Here is a 14,445-nt window from a genome sequence, read left to right on the forward strand (position 1 = left end):
GGTGAGAAGCGTTCAGAGATGCCAGCAGGGACGGCTACATGACAATGCAAATGTTTACTGTCCTGAATTTTATACTAGAATGGTTAAAACAGTGAATCTTATATCGCATATATTTTACCACAATGTTTTACATGTAAGTGGGGAAATGGGATCAGACAAAAGGAACAAGTAAGGCTGTCTATAAGTCAGGTCCTCCAATGGGACATCTTACTTTTCCTCTATTTTGACCAGGATACCCTCTTCACTAGCTGAAAGTGAAGGGTCCAGGCTTTGAAATTAAAGACAAGTCCATATTCCTCATCCCCAAACTGTGTAACCCCAGAAGTGTCACCTTTAACCTCGATGACCTTCCATTTTCTTAGCTGTAAAGTAGGAAAAATAGACTCAAATTAGCAGGGTTGTTAATGAACATCAAATTAGCTAAAATATCCTTAGGATCAGCTCAGGCCTGGGCAATTTGTGATATGTCCTTCTGGGCTCACATCGGCTTCTTGGCTATCTTCTCACTATAATCATCAGAGTTTACAGAGCGTAGCTGATGGTGCCTGTGTGTACATTTGTGTGTGTGTGATTTCCACCTGCCTCAGTTTCCCCGTGTATAAACCAGTTACCTTCCTTTGCTAAGGCAAACTTGATATGCATCCAGATTAACCTTGACTAAGAGGCAAAGCCCCATCTTCAGCTGACCAAGGCACCCATACAGGAGATGCTCAGGCATTTATATTCTTTTCCTTGGGTCTCAGTTCAACATTTGATACAGGAAAGTCTTGACTGCACAGCATGTGTGAGGTTTGGTTCTTTGTTTTTGCTTGTTTGGTGAGAAATCACAAGCAGTGAATAACTGTCACCTTCTGCTGCCACAGCATCCAATATGACAGCCTCAGTGGGGACCTTGGTTAGTCCATGACTAGGTCCAGGGAAAGGAGACTCAATCGAGATCACTGCCACCCTCAACTGCTGGGGTCATGACTGTTGACTGAAGAGAAGAGGGGTGGGTTTTAAAATCTGTGATCCCCACCTTGCTCTGCAGCTCTTATTTCCTCAGCCTAGAGCTTGGCCCAACTTAGATCTTATCACAGATATACCCTGCCCTACACCTCACACAGGGGTCGCAGGAAACAGTAAGGAATGCCTGAGCAGCCCCCAAAATTGCCGCCATTATAACAAAGAAGCCAGCACCCATCCAAACCTCTAGCATGACCATTAATGATCTATGAGGTTGCTTTAGGTCAAAGGTGCTTTGTTGAGGTGACATACTGCTGATGCAGGGATGTAGAGACAGGTGGTCAGAGGGAGAGGTTACCCTAGTTTGGTCATTTCTCTTGAAAAATTTGAGAATCTGACCAGGCAGTAGTGGTGCACACCTTTAATCGCAGCACTCGGGAGGCAGAGGCAGGCTGACCTCTGTGAGTCTGAGGCCAGTCTGATCTTCAGAGGGAGTTCCAAGAGAACCAGGTCTGTTGCAGAAAAAAAAAAAAAAAAAAAAACTCAGTCTCAAAAAACAAGAATCCAAAAAATATGACAATAGGCCTGCATGCTCACCTGTCTGGAGTGGCTGGAGCTGAGGGGGGGCCCTCTTCCTTAGATAGAGCTTATACTCCAGCTCTTTCCCTGAAAACATCACTTTGAAGAGATTCTTTCCCTTCCAAGAGAGACCTCTTTTCTCAGGGAAAAGGGTGTCTTCTGAAAGAACAATGGAAGTGCAGGGTTCAAAGAAGCCTAAAAGACCAGGAAGAGTGCTGACTGACCTGTGATGGAGATGAGATCAGACCCATTTCAGTGACCTCCCGCATAGAACTTCTGTCTGTTAGGTGGAAATTCATCTTTTCCAGCTTGAGGGTGGCTTTGCATTGCAAATATAGCATTTGATTCATTAAATGCATCTGATGAAAATTTCTAAGAGTGTAAATGATATTTCAATATATCTATGACTTTGACACAATATCAAAGTGGCAGGGATGTTAAATGACAAGATATAGATGCCCCAATGCTATCAATACTGCTCTGTCTTATGGTCTATATTCATAATTGTAAAGAATTATAAACACTAAAAGTTAATAAAAAATAAAGACATTTGTGTCTTAAACTCCCAAATCAAGAATCTCTGTGCCAGCATGATCAAGGAGACCATACCAAACCTACTACTAATTCAGAAATTACACTTAGGACCTTGTCTATGTTTGAGCATAGCCTGGCCAGGCCTCTGTGGAAGGGCTTGACAGCGCTCTTGGTTACCCACCAGAACTTGATAGTAAAAGACACAATTGCTGCAACACCACAATCTAATCCTAGTGCATAGGGGAACTCAGGAAGTACTGATCTGAAGAATCCTGCCTGCTGGCTACTTCAGAGTGCCAGAAGGTGCTTTTCAGACTGCTGGGGAAGAAAACCCTTCAATCGTCTTACCCAGCTATGCCTATGGTAGCTCTATGAATTGCAATAATGATCAGTCTGGCAAGATATGCCCATTGGTGCAATAATGGCACGAATATATCATGTTGGAAGTAGCCAACAACTTTTCAGTTGGATTTAGTATGCTTTAGATACACTCCAGAGGAGGGCACTCACACCTGGCACTGCAAACTTGGCTAAGAAGTAACACCCGACTACGATTACTTTGCTAAAGGGTCATAGTATCAGAATGTCTTTTAAGCAAATACTTAATTCTTTTTCATTTCTTTCATTTTTTATAAGCTTTATTTATTATTATATGTAAGTACACTGTAGCTGTCCTCAGGCAGTCCAGAAGAGGGCATCAGATCTCATTATGGATGATTGTGAGCCACCATGTGGTTGCTGGGATTTGAACTCAGGACCTTTGGAAGAGCAGTCAGTGCCCTTAACTGCTGAGTCATCTCTCCAGCCCCATTTCTTTAATTTTTTTTTTTTTTTTTTTTTTTTTTTTTGATTTTTGAGACAGGGTTTCTCTGTATAGCCTTGGCTGTCCTGGAACTCACTCTGTAGACCAGGCTGGCCTCAAACTCAGAAATCTACCTGCCTCTGCCTCCCCAAGTGCTGGGATTACAGGCGTGCGCCACCACCACCCGGCTCATTTCTTTAATTTTTAAGACATGGTCTAATTATGTAGCCCTGGATCACCTGAAGCTCACTGTGTAGACCAGGCAGGCTGCCCTCCAACTTCACAGAGATCCACCCACCTCTGCCTCGTGAGCACCAAAAGATTTTAAGAACCAGAGATCAGGGAAAATTGCTGTGAAATAATGTCTTCTGGATATGACAGGGCCAAAGCATTCATGAGTTTACAGGAACTGCAGTTGCTGGTCCAAGACCTCGTGAGGCCTCAGCTTGATCTGAGGAGCTACTGTCAGTTGGTGGATTCTGGGATAGGGAAGAGTCTGTTTTCTTCAGCGTATGACCTGTAACAGGTTGCTCATGTTTCAGTGGATGCCACCCAAAGCCATGCACGTATGGGTAGCGCTAATTGGATTCAGGGGATAGAAAAACAAGAAGAGGAGGAGGAGGAAGACGAGAAGGAAGAGGAGGAGAAAGAGTAGGAGGAGAAGGAAGAGAAGGGGAAGAAGGATGAGAAGGAGGAAGAAGAGGAGAACAACAGAGGGTAGATATAATCTAAATGCATTGTATTCAAGTGTGAAATTACTGAAGAATAATTTTTTAATTTTAAATAAATAGTAAAATCAAAAATAACAGACTAAAAATGCAGCATAATATTAAAGTATTGTTGTTCTTAACATATAGAGTGGTTACAAATTAATAAAAATAGAAAAATACTCCAACATAAAAAAAACCTATTATTGCATGCTATTACATAATAAGAATAAGAATATATATCTTGTTAAACATAGGTGACAATCAACCTTTCCAAAAGGAACAAGGAAATTTGCGTTGCTCAGTTTTCCTCAGAACCATCACTACAGCATTTTAAATTCACTCCTTTCTACTGTATGTACTTATTATTTAAGTTATCAGTTTATTTTCTATACTTATTAATCAAAAACTCATTTTACGGCAAAACAAAGGACTCTCTATAAACATCGAATTATCATTATTGCCTTAAAACTCTATACAAGTACAACTCAGTATAAAGAAATTCATATGACATTGCTGTTGACCTCTTTGGTCTCCCTGGAAACAGTATAGATTTTTGAGAAGTTTAAAGTGGTTTTTCCCTTGAGTCCCTCAGACTTTTGTGTTCAGGGATGTTCGTTGGAAAACATTCCTAAGATACAGCAGTAAGAGTCAACATATATGACCCTGCTCCTTCCCAACAGGGCTCACTGAGAAATTCTCATCTGTGAAGAGCTGAACGCCAGGGTTCAGTGTCTCAGAGACATCATGGGGAGAGGGGCATGCGGCCCGACAGAGGAGCCAGAGTCCAGCATGTAATGGAATAAACAAGCCGGAGCCAGGACACAGGGCTTGTGAGTGTTTGGCATTGTTTGGAGTGTGTGGAGTGTATGGAGTGTGTGTGTGGAGTGTGTGTGTGGAGTGTGTGTGTGTGTGTGTGTGCACCTGTACACCACCGCAGCACACATGTGGAGGTCAGAGGTCAACTTGCAAGAGTAGGTTCTCTCCTTCCAGTGTCTGTGTCCAGTGCTCACACTCAGCCCTCAGGTTTGACAGCAAGCACCTTTGCCAGTGAGCCATCTCACCAAAGGATTTTGGAGGAAGGGGCTGTTCTCTTTGGGGGGTTTAATTGTTTGTTTTTGTTTGTTTGAGACAGGGTTTCTCTGCATACCCTAGATCGCCAGTTGTTTTAATCAGACTATTAGAACCATGATTCTTGAAAAGGAAAATTTAAGAATGAAAGGCAGCAGATGGACATAGTTTCATAAGAAATCATCTCAATTTTGTGTTTGGAAAAAAAAACGTAAATTTTTCCATAAAGCAAACAACCAAGGGAAACGTTCTAGAAAATCTAGGCTGAAAACTGCTTACAGAAAAAAAATATTTTCATGCCTCCTGAAAATCAGAAATGAGTCTATTTATAATTTAAAAATAAAAATCACATGTGTCTATGGTGTACAACATGATGCTTGGAGGAGGTCAGTTTCATTTGAATCTATGGACAAAGCAGCTTAAAATAGCTTGAGCTTAAAATTTGCTCTTAACCAACAGCTGGGGTAGTAGGATAAATGTGTGCATTGGAAAGGGGCAGTGTGGGAAAGGCAGGCTGTGGGGAGAGGACAGTATCCTGAAGACAACTGGCCAGTACTTGGGATACATGTGGGGGACCAAGACTGCTTGGTGTACCTGTATCTTTGGCCCTTAAATTAGTGGTACACAGGAAGATCAATTAGTATCTACTGCATCAATGCATTAATGAACATGTCTGTAATTTATACATGGTTTTTGTATTCCCAGCCCAGTTTCCATGTGACAATCTGGAGACATAGTAGGATATTTAAAGAAGTGGAGTGTAATTGGGTTGTGGGAGGATTCCATCCTAAGGAGTTAATGTGCTTTTGATGGGATTCCAGTTAGTTCTATAAAAAGAGGAAGCCTGGGTGGGCTATGGTGGTACATACCTGTAATCCCAGCCCTCTGAGGCTTAGGAAAAAGGATTGAGAGTTTGAGACCTGACTGAGACACAGCAAGACCTTCCTGCTGACACCAAGCCCCCTTAGGGATGGGGGGAAGGGACTGGCTCCTGAACCTCTCTGTCTTTCTGATTCACCATGTGATCATATTCTACCTGTTTCCTGTCATGGTGATGCCATTCTCCATGATGGTTTCTCTAGATGCCAAGCAGAGTCAAAATCTATGAGATACATAAATTTCTTTTCTTACTACGTTTCCCAGTTCTGGTATTTTGTTACAGTGACAGAAAGTGGATTAATATATTAATATCAAAATCAAGGGCCAGATATGATGCCACATGCCTTTAATCCCAGCATGAGGGAGGCAGAAGCAAGAGGATTTCTAGGAACTGGATGCCATCCTGAACTACATAGTGAGACCCTGTCTCAGAAATCAAAACAACAACAGCAACCAGGTCCCTTCGGACTGACAGGTGTTAAAATTAATCTTAACAATATTTACTAAAGCAGAACAGTAAACAGACCTATTAGCTAACTCCGGGCCTCTCTTGCAGCTACAATCTAGCCAAGGAGATACAAGGATACATGGTATTTGCACTTATACAGTACTTGCATAAAGTCATATGAAATGCATTTTCTTTCCTTCTTCTGCCATCCTACTGTCTGGAATAGTGAGATGATGGCCGTGGGTTGTAGGTCCAGTAGTCACATGAGCATGGACTACAGATAGCAGAAAAAAACAGTTTCTAGCATGGGCTTCTAATGGCCACTGTTAATTTACCTGTCCTAAATTATCTGCCTTCAGACTTGCCATTCCATAAAGGATAAATCAACTTCTATGTTTACAGCTGCTTTCCTTTGGAAGCTTGCTGTTATAACCAGAGGAAGTTAATCCTGAAGATGTAGATTAGCACCTATCCCCTAGAGACAATGTAGACCAAGAGAGAGTCAGACAGCCCAGGAAACACCTAGTTTACAGCAGCAGCAGCAGCAGCAGCAGCAGCAGCTCTCTATCTGGTACCTGTGCCTGGCTCCCTGGACACTGTCCCTCCCGCACCTTGAATCAGAACCCTGTAAGTCTTAGGACAGTGCTTTTGATAGAGATTTTCCACTAGAGTGTTGCTTCCTCTAACCGCAGTCTTGCCCTCTTGATTCATATAGTTCCACAAATGCAGTGCGTAGGAGTCATTGAAGTTCGGCTCTGTCTCCCACACTTGGTAGTAGCGCCTCCAAAGATGATAAGGGATGGGGTAAAATCTCTGGGGATGAAGGAAGGAAATATTCAAACACTTTAGGTCACCCAACCCTTGGAAGTCTTCAAGTCTACACCACACCCGTAACATCCTCGTCATCAAATTGGGACCTTGGTTACCCCAAATGGCTGAGTTATAGTGCTCAACAAAGTTCTCCATGCAGGCCCACAGAAAGGGGTGGTGGGGAAGGAACCCAAATACCCCGTTACTGGATTGTCGGGAGCCCTGGGCTGCCAGGAAGTTCTCCTCGGGGATGGGCCTGATAGAGATGACGTCAGTGTCCATGTAGATGCCGCCATACTTCCAGATGATGGCCAGGCGGGATGCATCAGAGCTGACATGGAGCCAGTGTTTCTCTCTACTGCTGTTGACCTATAGGAACAGGTAACAAATGAGCCCCCAAGCATGAAAGTTGGCTAGGAAGGAATATGACAATTGATTCCCCAAAACCTATTTGACTGCAAGCCAAATTGTAAGACTCTCAATATACCTTTACCGCGCTACCCACCGAATTATCCTTGAAGGGTAGAGTTTGTAGCAATCAGTACAGCAAAGACTTTTAGCAGCCATTAAAGACTTCAAAAAATGGTTCTCTTTCATCAAAGCAGTGGAAAGTAGAGGCAAAATTTGGTGAGAACTTCACAAAGAGCAGCGTGAGCCATTCTTCCACAAATACAAAACTGTGAAGGGTGGATTTTTTTTCTTTAAGATTTATTTATTTTAATCCCAGCACTTGGGAGGCAGAGGCAGGCAGATTTCTGAGTTTGAGGCCAGCCTGGTCTACAGAGTGAGTTCCAGGACAGCCAGAGCTACACAGAGAAACCCTCTCTCAAAAAAAAAAAGATTTATTTATTTGTTTGTTTGTTTGTTTGTTCGCTTATTTAATGTAAGTCTTCAGACACACACCAGAAGAGGGCATCAGATCCCATCACAGATGGTTGTGAGCTACCATGTGGTTGCTGGAATTGAACTCAGGACCTCTGGAAGAGTAGTCAGTTCTCTTAACTACTGAACCATCTCTCCAGCCTCTAGAAGGATGGATTTTTTTTTTAAGTCCTCAAAATGTTGAAGATTGGTACTTAGGGGGAAGAAACTCAACACACTAGTTTAGAAATTGATGAAAGGAAAAATCTGAAGATGCATGCATGTGTCTTTGCTTGCTTGAAACTTCAACAAAGCTCACTGAGCACTCTTTACTGAGCACGGAGCACTGCTAAAAACACAGCAGCACACAGACGGGCAAGCATCCCCACTGGGAGGAAATCCACAATGAACAACACATACTGTGTTGGTGTTGATAAGGACTATGAAGGGAACATAGACCAGGGGAGGGGATGATCGAGGGGTGAGAGGGTGCACAATGTAACATTCGGTTTCAGGGAAAACTTTCATGTAGATGTTTGCCCCTCAGACACATCTGGGAGAAAGTTCTAAGTGAATCAGTCAGCAAGTGCAAGGGGCCTAAGGCAGAAGCAGAGTGGCAGAGAGAAGGGTAGGCAATGAGAACGGAGCAGGGTACGGGAAAGGGCATCAGATCATGTCCATTGGGGTCAAGATCTAAAATTATTTGGAAGGTTGAAGAGAAAAGAGTGATGTCATCTGATTGAGTTTTCCAAGGTTCCCTTTGGCTGCTGTGTGGACAAGAATCTGGGATGATGGTGGGAATGGAGGAGAACAGGGCCAAAGAAGAAAGCTAGGAGCTTGTTGAGTTAGTCCAGACCTGGACCAGGGTGATAATCTGGTAGGGGTGACAGAAGTGGTCATGGTCCATATTTCAGATAAAAATGGGTTAAGTTTAGCAAAGATGGATGAGTGGGTAGAAAGAGAATGAGCGCAAATGCTAAGATACAAGGAAAACGGAGGTGGAACCCAGAGGAATAAAAATAAATCAATATAAGTCAATAGTGTTTCTCTTTGGCATGTTAAGATTTCAAATACAAAAAAAAACAAATATATTTTTCTGAATTTAAGTATATCAAATAAAAAAAATAAGCAAGGACCTTTGGTCTTCATCAAAAACTGAGTTGTTAAGATTCTACTATGAGCCGGAAGTGGCCACCTCCTGCAGCCAGTCAGAACTTCCAGTGGAGGAAGTGGGGACACCAACCCACCCACAAAACCTTTGACTCAAAATTAGTCCTGCCTATGAGATGTGCAGGGATAAAGATGGAGCAGAGCAGAGATTGACAGAATGGCCAACCAATGACTGACCCAAGTTGAGACCCATGCCATGGAGAAAGTCAACCCTTGACACTAGTAATGATACTCTGCTAAGCTTGCAGATAGGAGCCTGGCACAACTGTCATCTGAGAGGCTTCATTCACTAGCAGATGGAAACAGATGTAGAGACCCACAGCCAAATATTAGGCGGAGCTATGGGAGTCTTGTAGAAGAGTTGCTGGGAAGAGGGGGCTGGGCAGCGGTGGTGCATGCCTTTAATCCTAGCACTTGGAAGGCAAAGGCAGGTAGGTTTCTGAGTTCGAGGCCAGTCTTGTCTTCAAAAACCAAAAAAAAAAAAAAAAAAAGAGTTGGGGAGCCAGTGTGGTCAAGGGCATCACAGGAGACAAGAGTCAAGTAACCTGAGCTCATGGGGGCTCACAGAGACTGAACCACAAACCAAAGAGCAAGCAGGAGCTGGACCTAGACCCCGTACACATATGTAGCAGATGGGCAACTTGGTCTTCATGTGGATCCCCTAACAATTGGAGTGGGAGCTGTCTCTGACCCTATTCCCTGCCTTTGGGTCTCTTTCCCTTAGCTGGGCTGTCTGGTCAGGCCTCAGTGAGAGAGGTTATACACTTGACGTGCCAGGACAGGCTGGTACCCATGGAGGGGGGAGGGGGCTCCATGACTCTGAGGAGAAGGGGAGGGGGAAATGGAGGAAGAGGGTTATGAGGGTGGGATTGGGAAGAGAGGAGGGAGGGGAGTTATCATCAGGGTGTAGCCTGAATTCATTAAATAATTAACTAATTAGTGAATGAAGAGATTCTACTATGAAGAACAGAAGCAAACTAAAATCTTTGTAGAAAACCTCACAGCTGCTGAAAACCATCTGGTCATTTACAATTCCTGAAACCTCAGAAACAGTAATAGCCAGCACATATCAACGATCATTCTGAGAGCACTTTGTCATCTACGCAAATCCTCACAGATGGGATGCATGCTCATTCTAAGTTTCAAATGAGAAACTGAAGGATCTGATGCTCTTGTCATCTGTTTCTAGGCACGGGGTCACGGGGTCACGGGGTGAACTTGAGCCTGAGCATCTTCTCTTTAGCTATTCACTCATTCACAGAGACTACATTTTGGTAAAAATCAGTATAACTTGGAACTGTAAGGATTGTGGCTGGACAAAGAGACATAGGACACCAGAAGCCTCAGAGAGGCCAAAGAGGACCTCTGCCTGGATGTGAGCTTTAGACTGCCGTCCACCTGAGATAGTGTAATTGAGGAAGGGCTGAGAGCAGCGGCCATGCTGGTTCCGGACTGGTTCCTCAAGAGTTCCAAGTGCCTGAAGTGTTCACATAGCAAACCCAGCGGCCCTTAGGAAACCATGGCATGAGGGATCTGCTCTAACGTGCACCCCCATCTGTCTCCTGTGGAGGCTCACCTGGGACAGAGCATGCCATGACCCAGTTCCCTCAAGAGTATCATGGCGTGAATGCTAAGGTAACACACTCCAGTACAGAGCCCTACAGACTCTGATGGAGTGGATGCTTAAAGGCTCTGCACCTCAGGGCTCACTTTGCTCCTAAAAATCTAACATGACACAAACTCTAGGTCCATTTTAGTTTAGCACAACCCAAGGTTTGCTCCAAGGGATTTTAGTTCCAAGATGTTAATTCTGTATCACACTGAAAGAAGTTTCTAAATAGAGCTAAGATTTCCTGGTTCAGAACCATAATGAGGTTTTTTTTTTTTTCAATTAATTTATTTGATATATATGAGTACACTGTTGCTATCTTCAGACACACCAGAAGAAGGCATCTGACCTCATTACAGATGGTTGTGAGCCACCATGTGGTTGCTGGGAATTGAACTCAGGACCTCTGAAAGAGCAGTCAGTGCTCTTAGCTACTGAGCCATCTCTTCAGCCTGCATCATGAGATTTTACTCTCCTCCTCCTCCTCCTCCTCCTCCTCCTCCTCCTCCTCCTCCTCCTCCTCCTTTTAACAATAGGGTCTCACTATGTAGCCCTGACTGTCCTGAAACCCAAGCTGTAGACCAGACTTGCCTAGAACTCTGCCTGCCTTTGCCTCCCAAGTGCTGCTACTAAAGGCATGTGCCACCACCGTCTGGCTTGTTATTTTTATTGAGTAATTCATCTGTGAGAAGAAGATGTAGTGTGCAACAGTCCCCAAAATAACAAGATTTGAGATTTCTTTTTCCCAAGGAGCAAAGTACAGTTCAGATGAAAACAGTCTAGCTGAGGTAAAGGGCAGGTTGTGCAGTCCTGGGGCATCCTCCAGCAGCTTAGAGCCACAGGGACCAAGCTGTCTGTCTCCTCTATTCCTGGCACCTGCCTTCCTGGCCTATTACATACCCTGCTGTTGCCAGGACAATGATACCTACTTTCCAGGAACCCCAGCTGCAGGCAACTGCCAAGACTAGCAACAGAAGAGCTCTTAATACATTAGAGTTGATCCACTTCCTCCTGGCCAGTTTTAGTTTGACCTTTCCAGGTTCTTAAAACAGATGGGATCTTAGCATCTAAAAGTCACTAGAGTCTAAAGAGAAACTGGCCCCCAGAAGCTGCCCTCCACCCCAACCCCTGCCAGCCTAATCTACTAGAAGGGTCCCAACAAACTTACAGCTTAGTCTGACAAATGCTTCCAAAAGACAGCATCTAGCTTCAAGCCTGCCAGCCACATACCACTCACCAGAGCCCAGCTATCGGGGAAAGACAGGGCAGGGGAGAGGAGGGGGTTTTCTCCCCTATTATGATTATGCTATTGTGGGCTGAATAATGACCACCCAAAGACATCAGACCCTGATTCCTGGAACCTGCAAATATGGGGTGAGAATCTTTGCAAATGAGATGGGTGATGACCCTGGGTTACCCTAATGGGTCCTTGGAAATATCACAGATGTCAGCTAAAGAGTGAGGTGGACGGAGACTCTACACACAGACAAAGGCAAACGGGGGTGGGGGGTGGGGTGATGGGGGAGGGTTGAAGAAGGAGGCTAGTGGACTGATGAGCTGCAGGCCAAGGAATGGCTTGGCTACCAGAGGCTTAGGGGAAACAAGGAACTGTCCTTCTGCACAGGCCCTGCTGGGACTGTGGCTTCCAGAGCTGAGAGGGTAAATACAAGTCTGAGATCAATTGTTAGAGGAGCCCTTGTACTTTAACGTGGCGACAGACACAATAATCTCTCTTTTGCTACGTGGCTCACAAAGATTAAATATTTGCAGACATTTGGTCCAGGGTGTGTTAGAATTTAGATAGAATTTCATAGGGCAAGTAGTTGTTATGACCCAAATGTCTAAAAATATTTCTGTTTTTATGAATAATTTTCTTTATGAGCTCAACATTTTTGAAAGTCGCTTCTATTTCAATCATATTTGAGTGTCTATTGTAAGCATACAGTCTCTTTAGTTTTTTTGTTTGTTTGTTTGTTTGTTGCAGCACAGAGGTGGGGGGCTTGATTTGTCTTTGGTTTTTATAATTTTTTATTGTTGTTGTTGCTTTTTGAGACAGAGTCTCAAGTAGCCCAGGCTAGCCTACAACTTGCTATGAAGTGAAAGATAACTTTAAATCCCTGGTCTCCATGCTTCTGACTCTCAAGTAATGGGTTTACTGGTGCATCCCCCACGAGGGGTTTCTCAGACCTTTTTAATGCTGGACTCGGTTAAACAGCTGAATGGAGAGGAGTTTCTCATTCTGGGTTGTCTTATACTGTCCACATGATGTCAGTTAAATGTTCAGCTAATCTCTGTCTAATGGAGAATTGCTCTCTAATTCTCTTAAGCACCACCCAACTGGGCATTCTCTGTGAGACCAACATCACACTGAAATATTATTTTCTTGTTACAGCATACTGCTAAGAGGAGGGTCATCAGATTCCTAGGGATTTTGGGGGCTTCTCCATTCTATCTCAATACAACCCAATCCCATGGAACACCATGACACCAATCCTTCCTGAATTCTCCACCTACATCACTTTCATTTTAAATATTGCTTCATTTCTGCCTCTGGTGTCAAAAAGGTTTAACATAAATGGGTTTTAAGTTATAGTGGAAAGTAAGGTCTCTATATACCTAGAAAAGACTAAAAATTCATTCAGTTTAAAAAAAAAAAGCCTCCGATACCAAAGAGCCTCAAAGAAAGACGCCTCTATGCAAAGGGAACCAATCCAATCAACAGCAAGACTGACATTTACCTGAACCAGAACGCCACAGGCTGAACAGAGGGCAAGTAGGAACCCGGTAGTCTGACTGCTAGGCTCGACTCTTTCTGAGTCCTTGCCCTCAGTTTGCCTGTCTACAGTGAGTGTATTGGACCCATTATGTTCTGTTTCTCCCTCCCAACACAGACTTTCTCGAAACACAGACTTTCTCGATGATTTTAATACTTACTTTGGTGTACCACGGAAACAAGGGTGTGTCTTTAAACAGTCTCTTCATGTCCAAAGGCACAAAGAAAACATTGTTAATGGCCGAGAGGAGGGAGAAGGCTGGGTAGCTGGTGTTTGAAGTCAACTGTGTGGAGTTGCTGAGCCCTTTCATGAAGAAAATGATGGGCTGCTCAGGGTAGATCTTCGCAGCAGACTCCACAGCACAGGAGACCAGTGGAGGTGGCTCCATTCTCTCAGAGGTCTCTATAAACACGATGCTTCGTCCACTCCTCGGGAGGCCTTCCAGCCCCTGTGGAGATGTGAAAAGGGGCAGACAAGCAAAGAAGCACTGAGACCTCAGGGTCAGCTGGTAGAGCAGGCCACAGGCAAACACCAGGACCAGGGACAGGGAGAGATAAAGTTCCCTCAGCATGTCCTCCCGCCCTTCCAGCCTCTCCTTCAAGCAACAGAGTTCATTAGAATTCACTCCGGTGATCCTGACAGAGACAACCTGCAAGAAAATGAATACGAATATCACTTACCGATTAAGATGAAAAAAAAATCCCATGTGAAATATAATCAAGTCAAGCCTGACAATATTAAAAGCAAATTCATCTTAGATTTAGTTTTATAAAAGCCGACAATTAATGGTTAATATACATGCTAGCAACACTCGATTGTCTTAACAGAAGAGAAGGAAAGAGATCACTGGAGTATTCAGACACGTGGGAAAATTTGACACACATTCGTCGTTTTTTTTTGAAATAAAAAATTCAAGAAGCTTTCTTAATCTGACAAATGTTACCTGCCATAACAACACATAGATGATACTATAAAGGTAGTATACAGATGGAATTAGATGGTAATATAAAGATATTATAGATAACAGTAGAGAGCGATCAGCCTTCTTCACACAAGGTATTCCTATAAAGCTTGTTGTCACTTTAGTTAGTCAATACTCCTCTAACAAATCTAACCAAGTCAATGAAAGAAAAAGAGATAAAAATCACGACTATAGAGGAGGCCAAAGTATCACCAGATTCCCAACCATGACTACAGATGGAGAAAATTAAATATAGTATATGTTCCAAAATCAACAGAATTCAGAAGAAAATTGC

The 14,445-nt window shown here is 43.5% G+C and overlaps 1 protein-coding gene across 1 annotated transcript; it reads right to left on the reverse strand.

Annotated features, from left to right (window-relative positions):
* Nucleotides 1-6,529: 6,529 nt before the first annotated feature.
* On the reverse strand, nucleotides 6,530-13,760 carry A4gnt (alpha-1,4-N-acetylglucosaminyltransferase). Its single transcript, XM_052188634.1, has 2 exons — nucleotides 13,350-13,760; nucleotides 6,530-7,144 (listed from the first exon to the last, which is right to left on the reverse strand). Exons 1-2 carry the CDS (start codon nucleotides 13,758-13,760, stop codon nucleotides 6,530-6,532), a joined length of 1,026 nt encoding a protein of 341 aa, XP_052044594.1.
* Between the last annotated feature and the right edge of the window lie 685 nt (nucleotides 13,761-14,445).

Source organism: Apodemus sylvaticus, chromosome 7, assembly GCF_947179515.1.
Source record: "Apodemus sylvaticus chromosome 7, mApoSyl1.1, whole genome shotgun sequence".
Taxonomy (NCBI): Eukaryota; Metazoa; Chordata; class Mammalia; order Rodentia; family Muridae; genus Apodemus; species Apodemus sylvaticus.

Coding starts and splice junctions, on each gene's coding strand:
- A4gnt (XM_052188634.1), bottom strand. CDS start 13,760: ATGCTGAGGGAACTTTATCTCTCCCTGTCCCTGGTCCTGGTGTTTGCC. Junction 7,145..13,349: donor TGTTTCCGTGGTACACCAAA/GTAAGTATTAAA, acceptor CTGTTCCTATAG/GTCAACAGCAGTAGAGAGAA.